The 21,842-nt window shown below is 39.0% G+C and overlaps 1 protein-coding gene across 3 annotated transcripts in view; it reads right to left on the bottom strand.

Moving 5' to 3' along the window:
- LOC109042662 (Dpr-interacting protein beta) overlaps nt 1–21,842 on the bottom strand; it is a 404,914-nt gene that overhangs the window by 78,187 nt on the left and 304,885 nt on the right. For 2 of the 3 annotated variants that reach the window (XM_019059546.2, XM_019059545.2), the window contains exon 3: nt 5,697–5,830. In XM_019059546.2, the coding sequence (XP_018915091.1) occupies nt 5,697–5,830 (134 nt within the window). The remainder of the gene's footprint in view (nt 1–5,696; nt 5,831–21,842) is intronic. The other variant, XM_019059547.2, reaches the window with a different exon arrangement.

Below are 21,842 nucleotides of genomic sequence, written 5' to 3' on the forward strand. Positions count from 1 at the left end.
ACTAGACACGATTTGTAAAAAGTGACGAATTTAAAAAATGGCAACAGTGCATGTTAAAATTAATTAGACATTCAAAAATGAACATATCATTGGGCAATATGTAGACAATCCTTGTCCAAACCGCGACTTTTGAGCTCAATTGTAATGCCACCTACGAAATTGTCTAGTTTTCAACAGAGCAGCGCTGAGGCGCGCGGGGAATATTTTGTATGATCTTGCATTACCGGAAAAAAGCGTGTCTAGTGGTAGGTAACAACATATCCAACTACGGGCAAAATCCTTGACGGTTGCTAAATTGCCGATTTTGAATAACCCGGCTTGACAGTGCGTAGAATAGTGAACTGCCTATGAAAAGGTCTCGCTCTATGTTAAAACACAAACCTAACTTTCAGGACACAAGTTGGAATGAAAAGGATTGTAGGCTCAGAAATCTTTGAAGTCAAGTCCCAAAATTCTATCGATTCCAAAATTTATTCTCAAAAATATTGTTAATAATTACAGAAATGCCGCTTAATCTTGAACCAAAATCTTATATTGTCATTTTCTAAATAATAAATAAAGTTTTTTAAAAAAAAACTCACCACTTTATGTAGCGAGTTGTCTGAAATTGATTTCACTAATTGTTTCAAATTTAGCATCATTTCTGTTGCTGATCTCCGGAGTCAAGAAAAAGTCAGAGGCGAGTGACAACGCAAGAGACCATCGCATCGGGGAACAAAGATCACGCAGCTCCGAAATTCCGTGCAAAATTTCCGTTCGGAAAACTTTCAGCAAGCGGAGGTAGTAGACAAATCCTCAAAAACCCCATTTGCTTGGAAAACCACGACAAGTCAGGAGAAAAGAAACCCTTCCGGAGGGAGGAAAGGCTGAAAAGCGCAAATATTTTCAGGGGAACATAATAACGGTTGCTGAGAGTAGCTACTTTAAGAAGAGCATTATCTCCACTGGAGCGGCACTAAGATTCACTGCCTCATCTGATGTTCTTACGTCCAATTCCCTGCTTGACTGGCTCTTAAAAGTTGAGCCCTATTACCTGCCGCTCCTCCCACTTCCGCGCCCCCCTCCCGGAATTATTCAAATCTATCGAGCCGAAGTTCAGTAGTTGTCGAATACATTAATGAATTAAATCAAACTAGATTCCGCAGTCCTTTATAATTTCCAATTATGCAAATTGAGCCAAAATTCATGCGCGTTTACTCCAGAAAAACGTCACATTTCCGGTGGTCCCGTGCGCCGGATGAGAGATCGAGAGGCGATAACAATTTTGTCCCGGAAATTTTCGAGCACCACCCACCTCGTAAGCTCGCGGCTTTAAGTCCTTCTCCAGACTTTAATACCCTCGCAAACTTTTGCTCCTGTGTTTTTCGCGCGCAACAAGCTGTTCGTTCCCCCAAATCGGGACCCTAATTGGTTTTCAGTTGTGATATTCAGGCGATCGTGAATATGCTATGACGCTCACTTACATACTATCGCGGAAGTGATTGAATGTGTTCGTGTTTTCGAAATTGTAAATCTTATGTGATTCACAATTTTGAATCCTAGAACATTATGTATGATATACTTCTGTATTACATTTCAAATTGTTTGAAACGTGATTTGCGAGGGATTCACATGTTTAATTTAATCGTGGTTGGGGTGATAAAAGCCACATTGCCAGTCACACGATAAAAAATTTGCAAGAGGAAACATCCCTTGGATTTCTTCACTGGCTGTTTGTGGTTAAGATCGTTCAAAATTCAACGGGTGGTTTAAATATTCCCCAACTCTCGAGAGATTTTGAGAGTCTATGGAAAAAAAATTGCAGTTTCTTTTTCATTGACTCTCAGAATCTCTCTTGCTGGAAGAAAAGGTCTGGGAGCTTATAGTATAGATACGCTGAGATTCATATTGGCAGAAGGTATTTAAAGGTATAAGGTTAGAAGGTATTTCTTTGGAAATCAAAACCTGTAAAGAAAAATACTGCGCTATCAGCACTCCGTAAAAACAGTTACGTCTATAGTGATTGACGAAATTAGCTAGAAAAACTATTGGAAAATGAACACTGTAGTTGAAATATTGAGGTTCATAACTTTCTCTAATAAAAATAAATCATCCTCTTACAACAAAAACTGTACCGGCGATTTCGTCTTGAATCATTCGGACCAGGATTAATAATTAGTCTTTTGTTGGCAACTATTCACTTCTTTTTAACCCAGTTTACTTATGAATTGAAGTTTAGGTGACAATGGTCATTTGGTTGAAGACGAGGTTGCTCCTGAAATGATCATTGTCACATTTACTACAATTCATCTTCAAAACTGACAATGAGTAAGAAAAGAAAAAAAAATATCTCTCTCGCATTGCACCTCATCTACGTATCCCTTAAATACAATACTTTCAAAAGTTGGCCAAGGATTATAAACTTAAAGTTCCATTGCACGTGAAATTACGTACATCAGCGCAAAGTGCCTGTGCCTAAGGTCGAAAAAAATGAAGGATTCTTCAAAATCTGATGAGAAATCGCAGATTGTTAAACCCGGTTAGAATTTGTAGACATCCCCTAGGAACGCTTCACCATGAATACATTATCATCAAGGTAGATAGATTAACACAGGTATGGAAAAGTTGGAGATTTCCCATGAGCCTCAGTACGTGTCACACGACTTCGTGACGTCAGTTAAGGGGCCCGTTTGACCGCGCAGTTCAAATTTACGGGCTATCAGGTACCGGCCGTGCGAATCAGCACCTTTACTGTTGTTTCATTGCTGAAATAAAATGTATGTCATTTATGTCAATTATTAAATTTTTCTTAGCCATTCCTTTGTTTTATTAATTTCTTACCCACTGAAAATTGCAACCGCACGTGATCGTGTTATTGGTAAACATGACGAAGAATTGGCGCGATTTTCCGCCAAAAAACGTAAATATTTACATAGGTACGATCATTGCGTCAGTAACCAAAAAAATCACCGAGTTCCCATGCATCTCTCCAGTATTTACTATGATTAAATACAGAATTATTTTTAATGGGTACATACAGGAAATACTGTTCAGTGCGAGGCTGCAACACTAAGCAGTCGATAAAAAGTGAAGCAGGTGAATCAGTGCGATTTTATTCATTTCCAAAAGACGAGCACTTCAGAAAATTGTGGATAAGATTCTGCGACAGCCCAAGAGTAATTTCAAAAACAGGTATATTTCTTATGAGTCATTATCATGACACACCGCAGCATACCTACATATTTGTAAGCGAACGTGGCCAACCTTTCCCCCACTCACCATCTGAATCTCACGTACCAAGATAATATCGCATAGTTGTTTTCCCAAGTCATATATTGCATTCACCCATTCTCCTAAAAAATTTGGATCATTGTGGTCTGTCTGGAACCTGTTGCTGATCAAACAGCGATAAAAAACTGATTAGAAATATAGCTATAACGTCTGCTTGTGCCTATGCAGCTCACCCGATAAATTCAAGCCTGCAGAAAGCTCCACAATCAAAAAATTTTTTTGGGAGGCCTGTTAGGCACTTTAGCCGAATCGTTTCAAATGATATTTAAAGTCTGAAGCATGGCTGAGGAAAGAAAACATGGTTCAGGAGGGAGAAGGGAAACCACTCATGCAACATCAATCGGATCCATTGCTGAGAGGGAGGCGTATAGCTATTGAAAAGTGTTCCACAAAAAATTCCCATTATGCTACTTGAAAGACTAATTTGACTGCATTTTGCAATTTGGAACTATGATCCTCGGGAACAATGAAATTAACTCTGAATACAAAATTAATAACGAATCATAACAAAATTTTGCGAACAATCACACAAAATAATTTCAGACAAACCCAACATAACCAATAAACCACAATACAAAACATCCAAAATGGCTGACGTTAAGGGGCCGCTGGAGAGCCAATCAGAGGCCAGAAGGAGTTCTGTCCATACCTGTGTTAATCTACCTTGCATTATCATGATCTAAAAGAGGTTTGTGAGGAAGGTCGAGCAATTTGAAAGTTAGTTCTGCTCAACGTTGAAGTAAAACGGAATGTGCTTCAAACTGGTTTTTAGTCATGCATTTTTTTTTTTTTTTTTTTTTTTTTTTTTTTTTTTTTTTTTTTTTTTTTTTGTGGGGGGGCGGGAGGGATTCAAAAAGAGACACCTCATGTCTACACAATTTTGGCATATGTAAATGTAAAAAATATAACTTCCATCTTTTAATGAGTAAAAATAACTGAGTGAATTGTCGTGCAAGCTAAAAACTACAGGAGTGTGGTTTGGTGCGAAGAGATCATCTACTTACATTTCGAGTGCAATAGTGCAGACTACAGTGACGTTAGAGAGAATTATCAATTCGGTTTCGATTTACGTGCTGTATTTTAGCGACGGATTCCCCGTGCCATCCTTAAAATGATAAGGTACCTTCACCTAGCAAACATTTAAAATCTAGCAGAAGCTATGACTATAAGATTTGGTGCTTCTGCAATGACTGCTCGTCCCAATTGGACCGCGTTGGAACAGAAAGGAACCAAGCCACATCAGCTATTGCCAATTTTAAATGGGCAATTTAATTTTGTACGTGAAAACGGTTGTGCGGATTTTCGTGCAAATTTCAGTGGATTTTCTCCATGGTGCAAGGCAAATTCCTTACAATTTTCAAAGGAATCCACACGAACGTTCTCTCGTAAAAAAATAAATAGCCCACATAAATTTGGCAATAGCTGATGTGGCTGGTTCCTTTCTGTTAAACGCGGTCCAATTATACTTCATTCCGGCATCCACCAGAATTTACACGGCTTGGCAGTGGAAAACCACCAAGCGTGCCTTACTTGACTTGACATACAAAAAAATAAAATAAGACAACTATCCAAATCCCTATGCTGTAGTTTCTAAAAAAGTTTTAAACTCTATTTTATTTAGTTTCCAATTAAGCCCGTTTTAATTGCATTCCAAATAACTTTAGATGAATGTAATTTTGCTAGGAACTATCTTTTTAGATAAGGGGGGCAGAAACGCGCGGTGAACTCACAACCGAGCGAGGTGATGATTAACTTTAGACGTGGGGCAGATTCAAAAATGTAAAGAGGGCTTCATGATTAATGAATTAGAGTAAAAATTCAAACCACATTGGTATATCTGGGCTATAAAAAATTGCACGAGATTCTCAAGGATGGATCCGATAAGCGAACATCAAATAATGCTTGAAGGTACGAGTCTTCATTCGTAAAAATAGAGGAAGGCTGAAAAAATCATAGCAACCGACTAAGCCAAGTAGAGTTTTAATTTGACCGAATGGTAATTTTTCAAGAAAGCCTTTTTTAAAACTCCTATTAGATCAATGCTCTTTTATAGAAGAATTTAATTTTTCAAATACTCGCTGAAGTTTGCAATCGTCGAATAAATTGCCCGTGACGCATCTACCCTTCTTCTCCCTGCATCCGAGAAAAAGGAAAAACGAAGGAGAAACGTCTGCATGCTCCCAAAATTTAACGTATTAATCGAATTTAACACAAAAAATTAAAATATATCCCTCGTTTAAGTCGCGTATTTATTTCCTTCCAACCAGAGCAAGCATTGCATACTCAATAAAGCTTTCAACACTAAGGTGGTACTGCAATTCAATGCTGCATAGTAAGGGATCGAACCGAAAAGGCAAATCTCTGACGTCACTAGGGGCTGAAGTGCTCAGTGCGGGGGGTTGAAATGACGTCATGATTTTAGTTACCCTGGCCGGCGCGATGTTGGCACTCACCCTATAACCGCCCAGGTCTTTGACCACGCACGTGAAAATGGCGTCTCGACCTTGCGGCACTCTGACGTCCTTGGGTGAGACAGAGAACTCCGGCTCCAAGCCGTGCGCTGAAACAGAAACACATTCCAACGGGTTAGAGCTCGATTCAAGTCAGTTGGTATTACGAAAGACAATTTCCCCGATGTTGCTACACACAAAAAATACCGTGTATTAATAAAGGAGATCACAATCATTTTAAAGGGTTAAGTCTTAGGTAGTCTTTTATAAGTCTTAAGCCCATAATTCAGACTGTCAAACATTTCATTCGACATAATTGAACGAAAAGTTGGATGGAAAGTTGGACGCAAAACAATTTGATTCAATTACCGTTGCAGTGTGATATCGTCATCAGCTTGCGGTGTGCGAAGATACAGCTTCGGCTCATGTCGGTCGGAAGATTTCGTTCCAACTTATCGTTCAACTATCCATTCAAGTGGCGCCGCCAAAGTTGAAAGTGACGTCACATTCAAGTTTCCGTATGCAATTTTTCATCAATTTTTTTTTTCGCTCGTCAGTATCATACCATCTAGCTTTTCGTTCGACAAGTTGCATCCAAGAGTTGGATGAAGGGTTTGATAGTGTGAATCGGGCTTTTGTCTTGGGTCCAGACATTTTCAGATAGTCCATATAGGTTTACCCACTTAGAAAAAAAAAAAAAAAAAAAAAAAAAAAAAAACAGAAAAAAATTAGCAGCGTCGTAAATTGAGGTTCGAGTGTTTTAGACCTCACCGTTGGTGATGAGAAAATGTGTAACTCCGCACGCGCTTGAGTAGAATATAAACAGTAATCGTGATTTTTCGCCATCAAGACGAAGCGATACTGTTGAAGGCGATCCGAGCAACTATTCCACCACGGAAGTATTGCACAGTATCAGACGAAAATGAAGGCTCTTTAACGTATGGAAATAGAGTGGCACCATAATCACTGTGTGAAGTTCACTGATCCTACGATATGCGGCTTCTAATCGATTTTAGTGAGAGTTGGTTCTATGGTATTTTATGCCGGAAAACTCAATTTTGAACTCAGATTTCCGAAATACGGAAATCCAGGATAGTGGACGTGGCCTAAAATGCATTCAAGGCTCCTGTTTGATCGATTATTCCGACACTGACGATCAATTTTAGGCTGTACAACTCGAGAAGAAGTGAGACATGAATGAGGTAATAACCCTTTGGACAAACTTCCCATTGCTATTCAACTTGCAAAAAACGCACCCGGAAGTTATTCGCGCTCTCATGGAAGCCACCGCTTCAAGTTTCCCAGCCCATGGTGAAATAAATATGCTCTCCACCTTAGTTCGAACTTTCTTTTCAGCAAAGGCATTCTATATGATACTTATTCAAGAATTTCTAACGACAGCTGATGAATAACTTTCTTGCAATAGCTACTGTTTAAAGTTACATTTAACAGTTTAAAGTTAATAATTCCTGATTGAAATGATTAGTTACTAATAATAATTCCTTATAGAAACAAATCCTATATGGTTGTACGATTTTTGTTGTACTTTGACATGTGCCATAGCCCCAATAATAGTGCTTTTTTGTACAGATGTAGAATAAATAAATACAATTTCAGAAAGGCACCCGGAAATTATGCGCGCTGTGTTGAAAGCCACCGGCTCAATTTGCCAAGCCGACGCGGGACTCGCCCAATTCCCTGACTCTTCTCAAGAATTTCCCAGATCGCCGCGAATTTTCTGATTCTCTAGGTTTCAAGACACCCAGAAACCACGCGCTCGTGCGCGGATCTTGAGTATTTCAGTGGCGCAAAGCGAAGGCGGAAATTGTTGAGAAAGTTGCGATACGTGTTACCATCGAATTGAAATCAACGCCACCCTTCGGTCGAGATTTGCTGTGAGGATATTCCCGACGGTGCATTTTCCGGCATGCATTCCGCTCTCGGCGCTCATCGACAGCTCGGAAAATAGAAAAACGAGCGTGGCGGCCCCGCGGGAAAATCGTGCGAGAAACTCGACGTTCGGAAGGATCCCGAGGAGCGATCCGAGCGCGATCTGACGGCGACGCGGACGAAACTTGTCTCCCGGGAGCGAGAATCATTTTGTTTCACACCGCCGTCCGCGCGCCTTACTACACCCTCAAGATTAAAACAACAAGAGGGAAGCATACGATTGAAAACGGGGCTTCCAGGAGGCTCGCCCTCGAATCCTATTATTTTTTTGCTCCCATTTTTTATTGGTTTCCGAATCCTCGATGCTGGCGAGCCGTGAACTTTCGTTTGTCAGCTCCGTCGGGCATTGTGACGGCGAAAATTTTCTCTTGGATCGATAAACATTCCAATTAGTCATAGAGAAAAAAAAGGAGGTGTTTGCATTTCGGGCATCTTGGAATTTGTTTGATGATTTGATGACGTAGGTCGATACAGCAACGTTTATCCTGTCGATTTTCTTGGAAATGGTGTAATTTAAAAAAAAAAATAATTCTATAAAAAGTGCTTGAAATTATATAATGGGTTGATTTAAGTGAAAAAATCGGACATTATGGTCCGTTTTTCATATTTCGAATTCCGGATTTCGCTGGCCAGGTTGTACCGACCTACGCCACAGGGTAAACAAACCTCAAGATGCAAACACCTCCTTTTTTTTCTCTATGCCAATTAGTAATCCCCAGATGAGAATTGTCGTTGAGTAAAAAGGAACGCCTTCTTCATACGGTGTTTTTGTTCTTAACCTAGTCTGCGAGATATTTGTTGACAATGATAGACAAAGCTAAACACAAAAAAGACATAAGGAGTATTGAGCGATCCTATTGCTTGGAATGGGTGGTTCCTATAGACTAAGGGAGAAAATGTGGGTTGTCGTTAGTTAACCTACCTCCTTTGTCCATTGCAGCCACCCGCTTCCACCAATAGGGTCCCTCCGTATCCCCTTAGTCTTCTTCGTCTATAACTTTGTCCGTCAATGTCAACGATCAGTCCACTCTGACTGAATTAAAATATTTTAGAAACGGCCCTGCAGGCCGACTATTGAAAATTTACGTTCGTCGGACGGACATTTATGACAGAGGTGAGACGGCGGAGCGTGATTGGTCGGCTATGTTTTACAGCTCCTTTGTCGAGTCTATGTCGGGTAGAATTGATGGCGTACTCTAAGAGTAAATATTTTCACCAAGCCTGAACAAAATATTGGTGAATTAGTATTTGCCCTTAAAAGGTACAGGCTGTATAAAGTAACACGGACAAACGCACAAGATGAGCCGTAATAATGAAAAACCGTATTTGAGCACTTGGTAAAACGAAGGATTTGATTAACAGTACCTCTCTATTCATCACAACCGCACGCGATTACGTTTCAAATTTAGCACTTAATAAAACAACACTTGTTAAGGGGGTGTTAAAAAGTTGGGAGGGTCGAAACGAAAGCACAAAAAAAGAGGCGACGACCGAAGATACTCGACAAGACGCGGAAACGGGGCGGGGAAGGATGAAAGCGATAGCAAGTTTGTTTGACGGTAATGTTTTTATTTGTATGCTTCATACAGGCGAAAAGTTGGGAGGTTGCTCCGAGGAGCGATAAGATCCTTTACAACTAAACTTGGCGCCTTATTTTCTGTTTGTGTTTTCTTTGAAAAGAAATCTAAAGTTGGCGCACGTACCCTATCATGAAGGCGCGGAGCCGAAAGGCGACCGAGGCGAGGCGACAGTCATTTTCTTAATTAAAACAAGTCAAATTAATACGGGGTGTTCTCGAGTCAAATCCGCCGCCCGGCTCGTCGAATGAGCGCGCTCCTCATCGACGCTCGTGGAGCCGCCCTCCCGCTCGGAGCGGAATCCCGCACACACAAATCAAAAATTCCCTTTCGAATTTTTCCAATTGGACCGCGTTAAACAGAAAGGAACCAAGCCACATCAGCTATTGCGAAATTTAATTGGGCAATTTAATTTTTTACATGAAAACGGTTGTGCGGATTTTCGTGCAAATTTCATAGAAAATTCTCCATAGTACGAATCAAATTCCTTGAAATTTTCAAAGGAAACCGAACAAACGTTTTCTCGTAAAAAATTTAAGCGCCTCGTTAAACTTGGCAATAGCTGATGTGGCTTGGTTCCTTTCTGCTTAACTCGGTCCAATTGTTCTTACCAAATTCGTGATCAGGACAATTTTTGTGACACGAAGGTACTCCCCCCTTCCCCCAAAAAACCCGTTTACACGGAGAAAAAAATTCGTACGTGGGACCCGAAGTTTAGGTCATATGGATCTCTGGAGTTTTCGGATTGAGCATCTGAACACTCTAAGTCTAGCTGTCGAGGTTCGGATCACACATCTGAAACTTCAGTTCTTACATCTGAAGTACTTCGGTTTTCACATCCAAAAGACTCCGGTTCTCACATCTAAAGTACTTCAGACGTAAGAACTGAAGTTCCAGATGTGTGATCCGAACCTCGACAGCTAGACTTATAGTGTTCAGATGCTCAATCCGAAAACTTCAGAGATCCATATGACCTAAACTTCGGGTCCCACGCACGAGGTTTTTTTCTCCGTGTAGCTATGGGTTTGAAGCGGAGGTTAATTCGACCAAAGAGGAACTGTTCCATAAGAAGTAAAACAGTATTTAAGTTTTCAACTTTAGATAAACTTTGCTCAATGACTAGGGGAATCTCCCTCTGGTTGGTTAACATTTTCTCATCCTTTGGACACGTAACTTAGATCCTGCAAAAGAACTTATGCGATTTTATGCGTCAATCGGAAGTATTTGCATTTAAAAATTGGTTAAAATCGGATTGATCTCAGCGTTTCCAGCCGCAATATTCGGCGTTAGAACTCCTGATTATGTGTATTTAGCGCATAGCCACTAGTTACCAATTATGCCAACTCTCGGGTATTGGAGAAGTCAAAATTAGTTGCACTAGGGTCTAATGGGGTTCAATTGAAAAGCTCACACCTTTAATTGTTCCGAATGTCTATTTTTACAGTGTCTTTGGATTTTAGCCTACACTGCTTATGGAAAGTTCCAAACTGCACCCCGCGCTCAATGGTCAAAGACCGGAGGCCAAGCATTCCTTGCTTTCATCAATCAATGAAACACTCATTTTGCACTGATTACTGAACATGAAAATAAAACCTAGGGGGAAGGAACCAAGGCTGTCCCTATCCCGGCATTGCAGCGTCACCCACCTTACGCGCAAACGCCTTGATACTACTTTGTATTACCGCTGATTGTGATATAGCAAAAAAGGCCAGCTCCCATCAAAATAGAAATATAGGGGTCCAATTGTAACCGAAATGCCTATGCTAAATGTTGAAGGTGCAATGACCTGTGTGGTTAAATCAACGTATTCGGCGTCATCCGCGACACGGAATAGTCATTTCACATTCCAGTCGTTAATTATCAGAAATAAAAAGATTCAGTATTAAAATTCGGTCCGAATTCTAATATCGAAATTAAAAAGGTCTGAACGGTTGAAAACAGCGACACCATCATTCACGAGGTGAATCAAAATTGTTGCTCCGTTGTCCTTCGATTTTTTTTTGTTTTGGTTTTCAAGCATGGCAGGAGACGATGATTTTAATGACGATGGTTTTATCCTAGGGGAAGAACAGCTACTCCAGCAACAGCTGCTCCAACAACAACTGCAGCAGCAGCAGCAACAACAACAGCTGCAACAGCAGCAGCAGCAACAACAACAGAAGGTATAATATACCTCTCCTTCTCTATTCCTAATGAATAATATATATATTATTATACCTCTCCTTCTCTGGTAAATTTTCTTATTTTTCTGGTCGTTGCCTCGATGGCGACAGTGTGAATCTCAGAGTGTCCGGAAGTTAACGTACTTAACTTTCAGGGTCGATTTTTTGGCTCAAAGTATTTTTTCCTATACACGTATGCCCGAAAACGCTTCATAAGTGAGCTATGAGCATCAAAAGTTGCCTTTTTTTTTCTTTCAAATTAATGTAACTCCTCGTTATTTTGTCGTAAGTAGCTGAAACTTGGTGTGTGTGTGTGGGGGGGGGGGGTATTTTTTAGCGCACTGTTCATTTTTCGTGTTTTCAAGGACGTAGAAAGAAATCCCTGTAGGACTACAAAAAAAAATTACTAGCGTCATCTTCGTAGATCAAATCTACTTCCGGCAGCGAGTCAAGTTAGCATGAAGTTTAAGGCGCGCGAATCACAAGGCGCATAAATAAACAATTTGAAACGGGAGGAATAAAAATCAATAAATATTAAACAGGAGAAGAAGCGCTCCCTTAAGGTGGAAGAGGGGGCAATGATAATAAAATTGAGAGTCCGAGGAGGGAAAGGGGTCCGCGAGGGGGGGGGGGGGAGTCGGCGGAGGAGGGAAGTCAATTTAAATTTTATGACAATGAGTTTAATTCAGCGCGGTAATAAAAAAAGGGTATAAGCTTTGGATCAAGTAATTATTCCATTTTCTCCCCGGCTCCTTCCATATCACTCGATTTGTTAACTTTAAAAAAAGGATTGCGAATTGCTGGCTCTCAGCGCGCCTTCAGGCAGGCCGTCTTGGCTAGTTTCCTTTCCCGAGAATCGCCTGAACTACAATTGCTCTTCCCTTAAACGTTCAGAAAAAAAGTACGTCGGAGTAAGTGCAGTAAACCATCTCGGATCGAACGCTTCGACATGAATGAGCTATTTTTACACTCCACTAGAACTTCTGATCGGTACATGATCTAGTGTAGAAGGAAAAGATGACCAACAGAAGCCTCAGACGAGCAATCACCATCACTGCCGTACTTAGAAAGAACACAGATAATGAACGTTCGAGAGTTGCAAAATTTCCCCGGATAACACATACATTTTAGAGGGAACTTCTACGGATTCTTCCTTGAAATGTTCAAATAATATAGATGAAAGTGCGAAGGTCAATTTTAGGGAAAAATCATCAACATTTTCCTGGTAAATTTGGCTTTAGTTAAGGGAAATCTGGCAACGTCTAAAGACTCATACGGCGTTTTCACTAAGAAAGGCAGTTCAGGTTTAAGCGAATTTCATTGAGAGGTTCACTGAAAAAAAACACATTGGATCTGGAGTCCAGACTCTTGAAAACATTGACAAGAAAAAATACTCTTGATTCAATCGGATTTTTGCTTAAATCAAGAACCAAGCCTATATTAATTTGAGCGGATTTCCTTCTGATTTAAGCTTAAATCTGATTGAATCAAGAGTCCTTTTCTTGTCAATGTTTTCAAGAGTCTGAACTCTAGATTCAATGTGTTTTTTTTCCCAAAGTTCGGTACTACTATTGTGCCCGAACCTCCGAGCTGCCATTCTATTTAAGTTCGGAACTTCCGATTCGATGATTAACGAATCGCAATGTTTGTGCGTGATTTTGGCATGACCTCGCGAGGTGGCTCTAAAAAAGGTTATACCTATCGAAAACAAACGGATTTGATTGGTCAAATCTGATAACAACGGTGTCTACTGGTGTTGGTGATTGATGAGACAAACCGGGCCAGAACTTTAAATAAAATTAGCTTGTTGATACGCCTCAGAAGAGCAAACGTGCTGGTTTCTCTCATCGGTAGTGAGTCAAGGTCTCTATAGTCAATACCTCAACGGCGCTCTTCCTTGCATTCGCAGTTACGACGAATTTTCAACGTTCATCTTCAAGTGCAGTGTACTCCATGCATTCATTGAACAAACCATGCTAAACATGCCGACGGTATTACATAACCAACAAATTGAAGGGGTAACAAACACTATTGCATAACCCGCAGATTGAAGGGGGAATATGTAACACTCAATATGCATAACCCGAAAAATGAAGGGGCAACGTAAAATCATTTTTACAGTGTTGCCACATTGTCCAATACCCACCCCACACTGTAATTCAATTCGAATTTTTATCGCACAATTTGGCTATTAACTCTTATTCTAAAATCGTCATTGCCCTACTACTAAGCTGATATTTTATGCCGATTTGTGTCCTTTTTTCCACCTATATGGAACGGCGCTTATCATATTTTCAATTTTCACCTGTTTTACCCTAATTTAAGTAAAGTTGTCTTCTTAATTTTTCAGAATTATATACCTCGCACGCGGAGCTGGCCGGTGGATCGCCAACTTTTCCGAAAGAGTTTTGGATCTGGGAGAAAGAATTGTGGATGTGGCAGAAAGAAGTGCGTGTATCGCAGTAAGTAATACTTTTCTCACTCGTCTATACTTCCCACCGAACCGCTCTCTTCCTTCTGTCTTATAGTGGCGTGGCGTGCTTTGCTATGTATCAATTGTATAGATCGTCCAGCCCACCTTCAAACTAGGGGCTCCAAGAGGCTCATCGATGGAACTGTTGACTGTTGCCTTTCAAAGATCGTCGGCCCGACGACCCTTGAAGGTAACCGATGTGTCTGGATACATCACAGATCAGATCTTGAAATTTTCAAGGAATTCCGTGCAGAAATGGCTGAGAAATAGAAGAATTGGTGCCAGTTTGAGAGCTCCAGTTTGAAAAAGGGCTGGACGCCTATGGAACGCCGTCCGTCCATTTACTAAATATATCTTTTTTTCTTTCATTTATAAATTTTTTTTCATATATATGTTTATTCTTTTTTTTAAAAGATATATTTACTTTACTACTAAGCTGAGATTTTATGCCGATTTGTGTCCATTTTTTCACCTATATGGAACGGCGCTTATCATATTTTCAATTTTCACCTGTTGTACCCTAATTTAAGTAAAGTTGTCTTCTTAATTTTTCAGAATTATATACCTTGTACACAGATCCGCAGAAAGAGCCGGCCAATGGGTTGCCCGATTTTCCGAGCGTGCTTTAGATATAGTGGAAAGCAGTGCTTGTATAAATGTAAGTAATACTTTTCTCACTCGTCTCTACTTCCTACCGAACCGCTCTCTTCCTCGTCTTCTGCTTATTGTTGTTTGTTTATATCCAATCCTATCACCAATTTGTTGATTATTTATTGTTCTTTTCTTTTTAATTAGTCATAGCATGAATTTTGACACGTTTTCGTGAAATTTTTCACTTGTTGTAGTATCGGAAGTGTTCTGACGGTGGATTATGTATCCGAAATGCATGCACTCGTCTTATAAATAAACATCAACTATAAAACTGCGTGATCTGGCTGTGTCTTTCTGAAAGTTGACTTCCAAAATTTAAAAAAAAAACCACGCAATATGAGGCTCAACTCATATTTTGAATCATCCTTACTTGAAAAATTCGTCGGACGACGACTTAACGGAAAAACACGATTCTCATATTGTTGAAATTCGATCGGCAACACTGAGGGCAAAGGCAAGTTGGTGGCCCTTTTTTCTCTTTTTGTCGCTTTCGGCCGACTCGTGAGGTGCACCACTGGGAACCCGGCTACCCCTCGTCGTATAATAACGCAAAATAATTGGATTTGAAAAGACATTATTAAATTATGTTAAATGGCGTCCTTTTTGGAACTCGTACAGACCGGCTAATTTGATTAGCCCGAGCTAGCCTCTACCGCCTCCTCCCTCTTGTCCCACCACTGCGTCGCTCTTTATTTCTCGGGTGGTTCTCATTAAGGGTTATTCAAAATCCATTTGCGAAAATCGCGGCCTAGAGGGAGAGGGGGCTGCGAATTGCGGAATTCGGTCAAAACGTGTGGACCGAAATTTCGAATGATTAAAGTGTGATGTTATTCTTGTCAAAGGAGCTATCTATCATGGGTCTGAAGCAAGTGCATTGCAGAAGCCCAGGTGTACTCTCCTGGCAATAAGTGTTTAAAAGGAGGTTTAGTGACATATCATTAATTATAGGAGAAAAGGCTCATGTTCAAAAGATATTTACTTCTGCTACAATTACGGACGAGGACATTACATTGCTGGCTGCATTCATAATGATCCAAATTTTGAACAACATTTTGAAGACCTTCAACATAACACGAAGTCTTTAACATTGCGCTACAGTTTGCTTACGGGCTCAATTTTGGGATCGAATAAGGAGGAGAGGAGGAGTCTCAATGCTAGATATTACTAGAAAATCTGTATAGGTTTGTCAGAATTGAGGAAATCTTTCTTGAGTCGCAGCTTAAAATTACAAGGGCATTATCGATCAAATGCCTAGTGTTCTCAAACAAAATTTTTTTCGGACCTCTAAGTCTTAATTGGCTCAAAGTCTCATCACATATTTTTCTCTTTACAGGGCCAGAAAAGAGGAAAGCTGTATCATTGTTCGCTGTCCTGTTGCTATTAAGTGCACCCGGTATAAAGTCAATCGAAGAAGAACAGGGATGAGTCTTTGGAAGCACTCCAAACAGGAATGTGTAGAAGAATATATTCTGAAAACTTGCGAGAAGAAGTAAGGAAAAACAATTCGATTTATTTCTTGGTAACGCCGGAAAAATTACATTTTATATGGGCATTAGAAAAATTCATCAAGGATTTCGATAGGAATGTGTGCTTCATATTCGATGAGGCTCATTGTATACCCACATGGGGGTTAGAATTATTCAGGGAACGCCTCCTAGAAACGCCACCCTGGATGAAAGATTTAAAAGAAAGGAAGAGTTACTGATTCCACCTTATACGAAAGTAAAACACTGGAAAAGAAGAACTTAAAATGCGCGAGGAATCTTTCATCCCAGCCGCTAACTGTCGTCATTGGATCCGTTGATGAGGTATTATAGGACCAGAAAAGAGGAACGCTATATGATGGGTCGTTTTCTTGTTGCTACTAAAAGCACCCGGTAACGTCAATCGAAGAAGAACAGGGATGATTCCTTGGAAGCACTCCAAACAGGAATGTGTAGAAGGATTTATTCTAAGAGTTGCTGATTCCACCTTATACGAAAGGAGAACACTGGAAAAGAATAATTTCAAATCTGCGAGGAATCTATCATTCCAGCCGTTAACTGTCGTCATTGGATCCGTTGATGAGGTAACTCACTGCTTGGTCGTCATAGATAATGTAAAGTATAATTTTGATTTTATTTGTCCAGTGTTTAATTTTGGCTTCAAGGGTTCTTAGGCGCTAGACGCGATGTACCCTACTGAATGCTGGAGAAGGTGCCCTTTCATCGAGCAGCATGTATTTAACATAAAATTAGAGGCAAGGCACAGGGATTATAGATCTGTAAATGACTTAGTCAAAGTATTAAGCTAAGCCGATTCCTTTAATTCTTATTCTATTTTATTGTTTGTTGTCCTGTTGCTATTAAGCGCACCTGGTAACGTCAATCGAAGAAGAGCAGGGATGATTCCTTGGAAGCATTCCAAGCAGGAATGTGTAGAAGGATTTATTCTAAGAGTTACTGATTCCACCTTGTACGAAAGTAGCATACTGGAAAAGAAGAACTGAAAATTCGCCAGGGATTTATCATTTCAGCCGTTAACTGTCGTCATTGGATCCGTTGATGAGGTAACTCACTGCTTGGTCGTCATAGATAATGTAAAGTATAATTTTGATTTTATTTGTCCAGTGTTTAATTTTGGCTTCAAGGGTTCTTAGGCGCTAGACGCGAAGTACCCTACTGAATGCTGGACAGGGTGCTCTTTCATCGAGCACCATGTATGTAACATAAAATTAGAGGCAAGGCACAAAGATTATAAATCTGTAAATGACTTAGTCAAAGTATTAAGCTAAGCTGATTCCTTTAATTCTTATTCTATTTTATTGTTTGTTGTCCTGTTGCTATTAAGCGCACCTGGTAACGTCAATCGAAGAAGAGCAGGGATGATTCCTTGGAAGCATTCCAAACAGGAATGTGTAGAAGGATTTATTCTAAGAGTTACTGATTCCACCTTATACGAAAGTAGAACACTGGAAAAGAAGAATTTCAAATCTGCGAGGAATCTATCATTCCAGCCGTTAACTGTCGTCATTGAATCTGTTGATGAGTTAACTCACTGCTTGGTCGTCATAGATAATGTAAAGTACGACTTTGATTTTTTTTGCCAAGTAAGTTTAATTCTAGCTTTAAGTGATCTTATGCGCTAAACGCTAAGTACCCTACTGAATGCTGGACAAGGTACTCTTTCATCCAGCATCATGTATTTAACATAAAATTAGAGGCAAGGCACAAGGATTATAGATCTGTAAATGACTTAGTCAAAATATTAAGCTAGGCTGATCTGTTGATTTGTTACTTTTATTTTAGAGATTTACTTACTTTAATTTTTATTTTATTGTCCTGTCCTGTCCTGTACTGTCCTGTTTGCAAATTTCCAGAATGTCCCATTCTGCGAATGCCGAGACGCCCGCTCCCTCTGTTTACCCTGAGGTTGTTGCTCCTGACGCTCAATCAAATGGTGACCCCGACGTGATTTTAAAATTTTAAGATTATTAAATAAGTGGAATAATGAAAATTGAAAATGTTCTCCATGTTTCAATGTTTTCAATGTGCTCAATGTTTTCCATGTTTGCCCCAGGTTTATGGCTACGAATGACTAATCGGTTTGTGGTTTTTTCCCCCTGACTGTTTTTTAAAAGCTGAGGTTACAAAATTGCACTTCATGAAACATTGCTTTCCCAGATAGCACACAAATATTTTCAAAATATTTTCAGAATATTTTTAAAATATTGTCAAAATATTTTTCTCTTTTATTTCAGAAACTGGTACCGCATGCTTGTACCGCATGTAAAAAGAGAGTCTTAACTCAAAAAAAAATATTGTAGTCCAGTCATTCTAGCTTTTTACCTCGGACAAATTAGCACAAACTTTTCCTTTGGTATATAGGATCTCCAGGTACTCAATAAGACAGAAAAAAAAGTTTACCAAAAAATTCCACCGGGAAAGTGGTCAAATCGCAGTTTTTCAAAATGGCGGCTTACGACGATTTTCAAAGAGGACGTACATACGGTTTTACCTTTATAACTCAAGAATAATGCGTCAAACAAAAAATTGCAAGAGATCAGATTGAAAGATCATAAAATTTTGATTAAGAATCATATACAAAATTTAGGCTTTTATTATTTTTTTTCTTTCCGAATTTTACTATTTTAAACAACAACCGGCAAAGTCTGCTGAAAATTCACGATTTTTCGCGTTCTTGACCAATTTTAGGTCAAAATAATGAATTTAAAATTAAAAACAATGACACCACTGAAAAGTACGCTAAATTTTACGTAAGTATACCTATCCATTTTACCTTTTCATCTATTATGACCTCATTGTGAGACGAATCATTCAAAAGCATGAAGTCAATATTCAACAACAAATTCAGCTGTTTTTTTCCGTTTCCAGCGCTTTTGATCAATTATTTTTCGACAAAAGTATAACTTATATATACTTTTTAGAAAGGTAATAAAATTTTCAAGACAAAAAACACCCTGGTTTTCATTTAAATTTTACGACACGTACCTGAAAAGCGTATTTGAGGGAATTACGCTAAAAACTGATTTCTCCAGAAATTTCAGAATTTCAACGATTTTCGGCATTTTGACAGCTGGAAACTGAGGATACGATTCAACGATGGTAATCATCGTTTAGAGCATAAAATTTCCAACAAATTGCATACCTGAAATGACTGGTTCGAATTTTTTAAAAAGGGTTAGATATGGCGTAAAAGTTGTCTATTGGAAAACCCGGCTGCTCGGTTACGAACCACTTTCTTAACAAATACTCAAAATTTTTAAGTTTAGTAATTTTTGTTTGAAGTAAATCTTATGGTACCAATGTAATAGCTCATGAAAGTTAAAAAAATGTCCATGAATAAATTTTTGAAGGTATTTAAGTGTACTTAGAAGCCAATTTTTGAGACTGTGAAAATTTACAAATTATTCAATAACAAGGCTTTTTCTCAGGTTTTTGTGGTTTTTCATGGCTGCAAACAATTTTTTTCATCAAACCATGGTAATCATCAAAAAGCTGATAAAATTTCGTGTAAGAGATGTACCTTTATTTGTATTTTGGCGTCTCTCATGAAAATGCGGAGGCAATTTTGAAAAAAATTGCAATTTGCCCGAAAAAAATTTTCCCGCGATTTTTCTTATTTTTTACGTGTTAAAAGGAGTTTAAGAAAAAAAACAAGGTAAGAAATGAAAAGTTCATAAAATTTCCTATAACATAGGGCTATTGAAGTTTGCCGTAAAGACTTTGTGAGGGGTCCTACCACTGAATTTTGGTTTAAAAAAAGTTTAAAAAAAATGGATGAAATTTAATTTTTTAGTTATTTGTGAGATTATATCGCTTTAAAATGAGCTTTAAAGTTAAAATGAATGATGTAACTGAAAAGTACGTTAAATTTTGGTCTAGAAAAGTGTGTTCAATATCCTTTTAAGTAATTATATTTGCCGGTAGGATAATTTCTTCTGGGATCAAAACTGACGCTTTTCTGAAAAAAGTCCATTTTTAGCTCCATTTTCCTAATTTTTAAGCATTTTAGAGGGTTTGATCAAAAAACCACTGTAACCACGTGAAAGTACATAAAATTTACAATAAGATTAGGTACTTTGTTTCAAAAATTTCGATATTTTTTGTGTTTGACACGGCTTTATTTAAAATTGTCAAAAATGGCAATATTTACAGAAAGTTGATTTTCTATGCAAAGCACCATCCCCTCATTGGATTGGGCTGTATAATGAAGGCAGCTCGGGAGCGGGTCTTTTTGCGTTGGAGGAATCAATACTAAAACTAATAATTATAATAAATTCAATACAACATTGAAAGTTTGGAACCTTTGGGCGGTCAACTCTTGCGTAAGCGCAAATAAGGAATAAAACGCGAGTACAGGTGTCAACGCGGGAAGGGGATGTCAACAGGGGAGACGGGTAGCACCTGTGCTTTAGGTGACGTAACACAGGATCGTGTGACTTTATGCCCGGCTTTTCTTTGAATGAAAAGTTCATTAATTGAAAGTTTACCGACCTACCTCCTGTCGTCTGCTTTTCGATCGCTACGAGAAAGGAATCGAACTCAATCTTCAACGGATGAGTAAAGTCAAAGTATTGAATCTACTTCTACATTTTTCTAAAATCTGTATTGTGTTATAATAAGTCCAGAATGAACCTTTCAATATATTCAATAAGTATGCGGGCCTGCTGTGTTGCTTACTAAATAAGATGTGAGATCTGGTTCACCGAGATCAGGAAACCTGTTGCTAAAGCCAATTGTAAATCAATGAAACATGTTAACAAAAAGGAAGCGGAAAATAAAGATAGTTAGTAATTCAAATATTCCTTTCTGAAATTGCTTAAATGATGTAAGAATGAAAAATTCCCCTCTCTTTCCTCCACCGGATGATCAATCAATCTATCATTGCAACAGGGAAACAATGAATCTATTCTGATGCTTAGTAAAAGAGAATAGGTAAGGGTTTTCGAAAACTCGTTGGCTTTGAATCTCAACTAAGAACTAAAAGTAATGACATATTGTGAGGAAGTAAATTTTCAAAACAACTTGGGTATGAAAGTTTAAAAGGCCGTTTTCTCTGGAATTGCCCTTATAATTTTGTTTCATCTTGGAGAGTAGGTATTCTTCGATGAGGTAAAATAGTACGTGTCATCCTCAGCTTATGAGAGCATTACGAAATTTCGACAAATTAAAACGTGTTAAAAGTTTCTACATATAAATTATATGAAGCCTCATGGTGGAGAGAAAGTTCCAACTCACGTGTTGATGCTTAAAAATTGGATTTTATCAGTTAATTTTTTACAGAATTTATTTCAAACCTAGATTTAGTTGAAGTCACTAATATGCCGATTTTTTCGAAAACTGCTCTTATGCGCCTTTTCCTTCAAGCCTCTCAATTACTTTTTTACCCTTTCTTATTAACTTTTTATGTCATCAAACCGAAACCGACAAACTTTGGTAAAAATACCGGGTAATACTAAGAGTGAACAGATTGGCCCAGATATTCCGGACCACATTTCACCAAAAACTGCTGTTTGTCAAACCGCCGTCAACACCTACCAAGCGGCGAGTAGGCCTTCGGCCATGCTCGGCAATCTTCGTAGCCAATCAGGTTGCCGCTCGCCGCCCGTAATCTCAAAGAAGGTTCGGCCCCTACACTTTTCGAATTTTGGATTTTGGCATTCGGCCTGATTCTCTTTTCCTCTTTTCCGTAATTAATAACAATAAAAAATTCATTTAATAATTACTTAGCGGCACCTTGTCCAATTTGTGCCTAGCGCCTCTACAACTTTGCAAATTTGGACGTTACCTTTTGAACATTTCATCCC

The sequence above is a fragment of the Bemisia tabaci genome, chromosome 6 (assembly GCF_918797505.1).
Source record: "Bemisia tabaci chromosome 6, PGI_BMITA_v3".
NCBI classification, from domain to species: Eukaryota; Metazoa; Arthropoda; class Insecta; order Hemiptera; family Aleyrodidae; genus Bemisia; species Bemisia tabaci.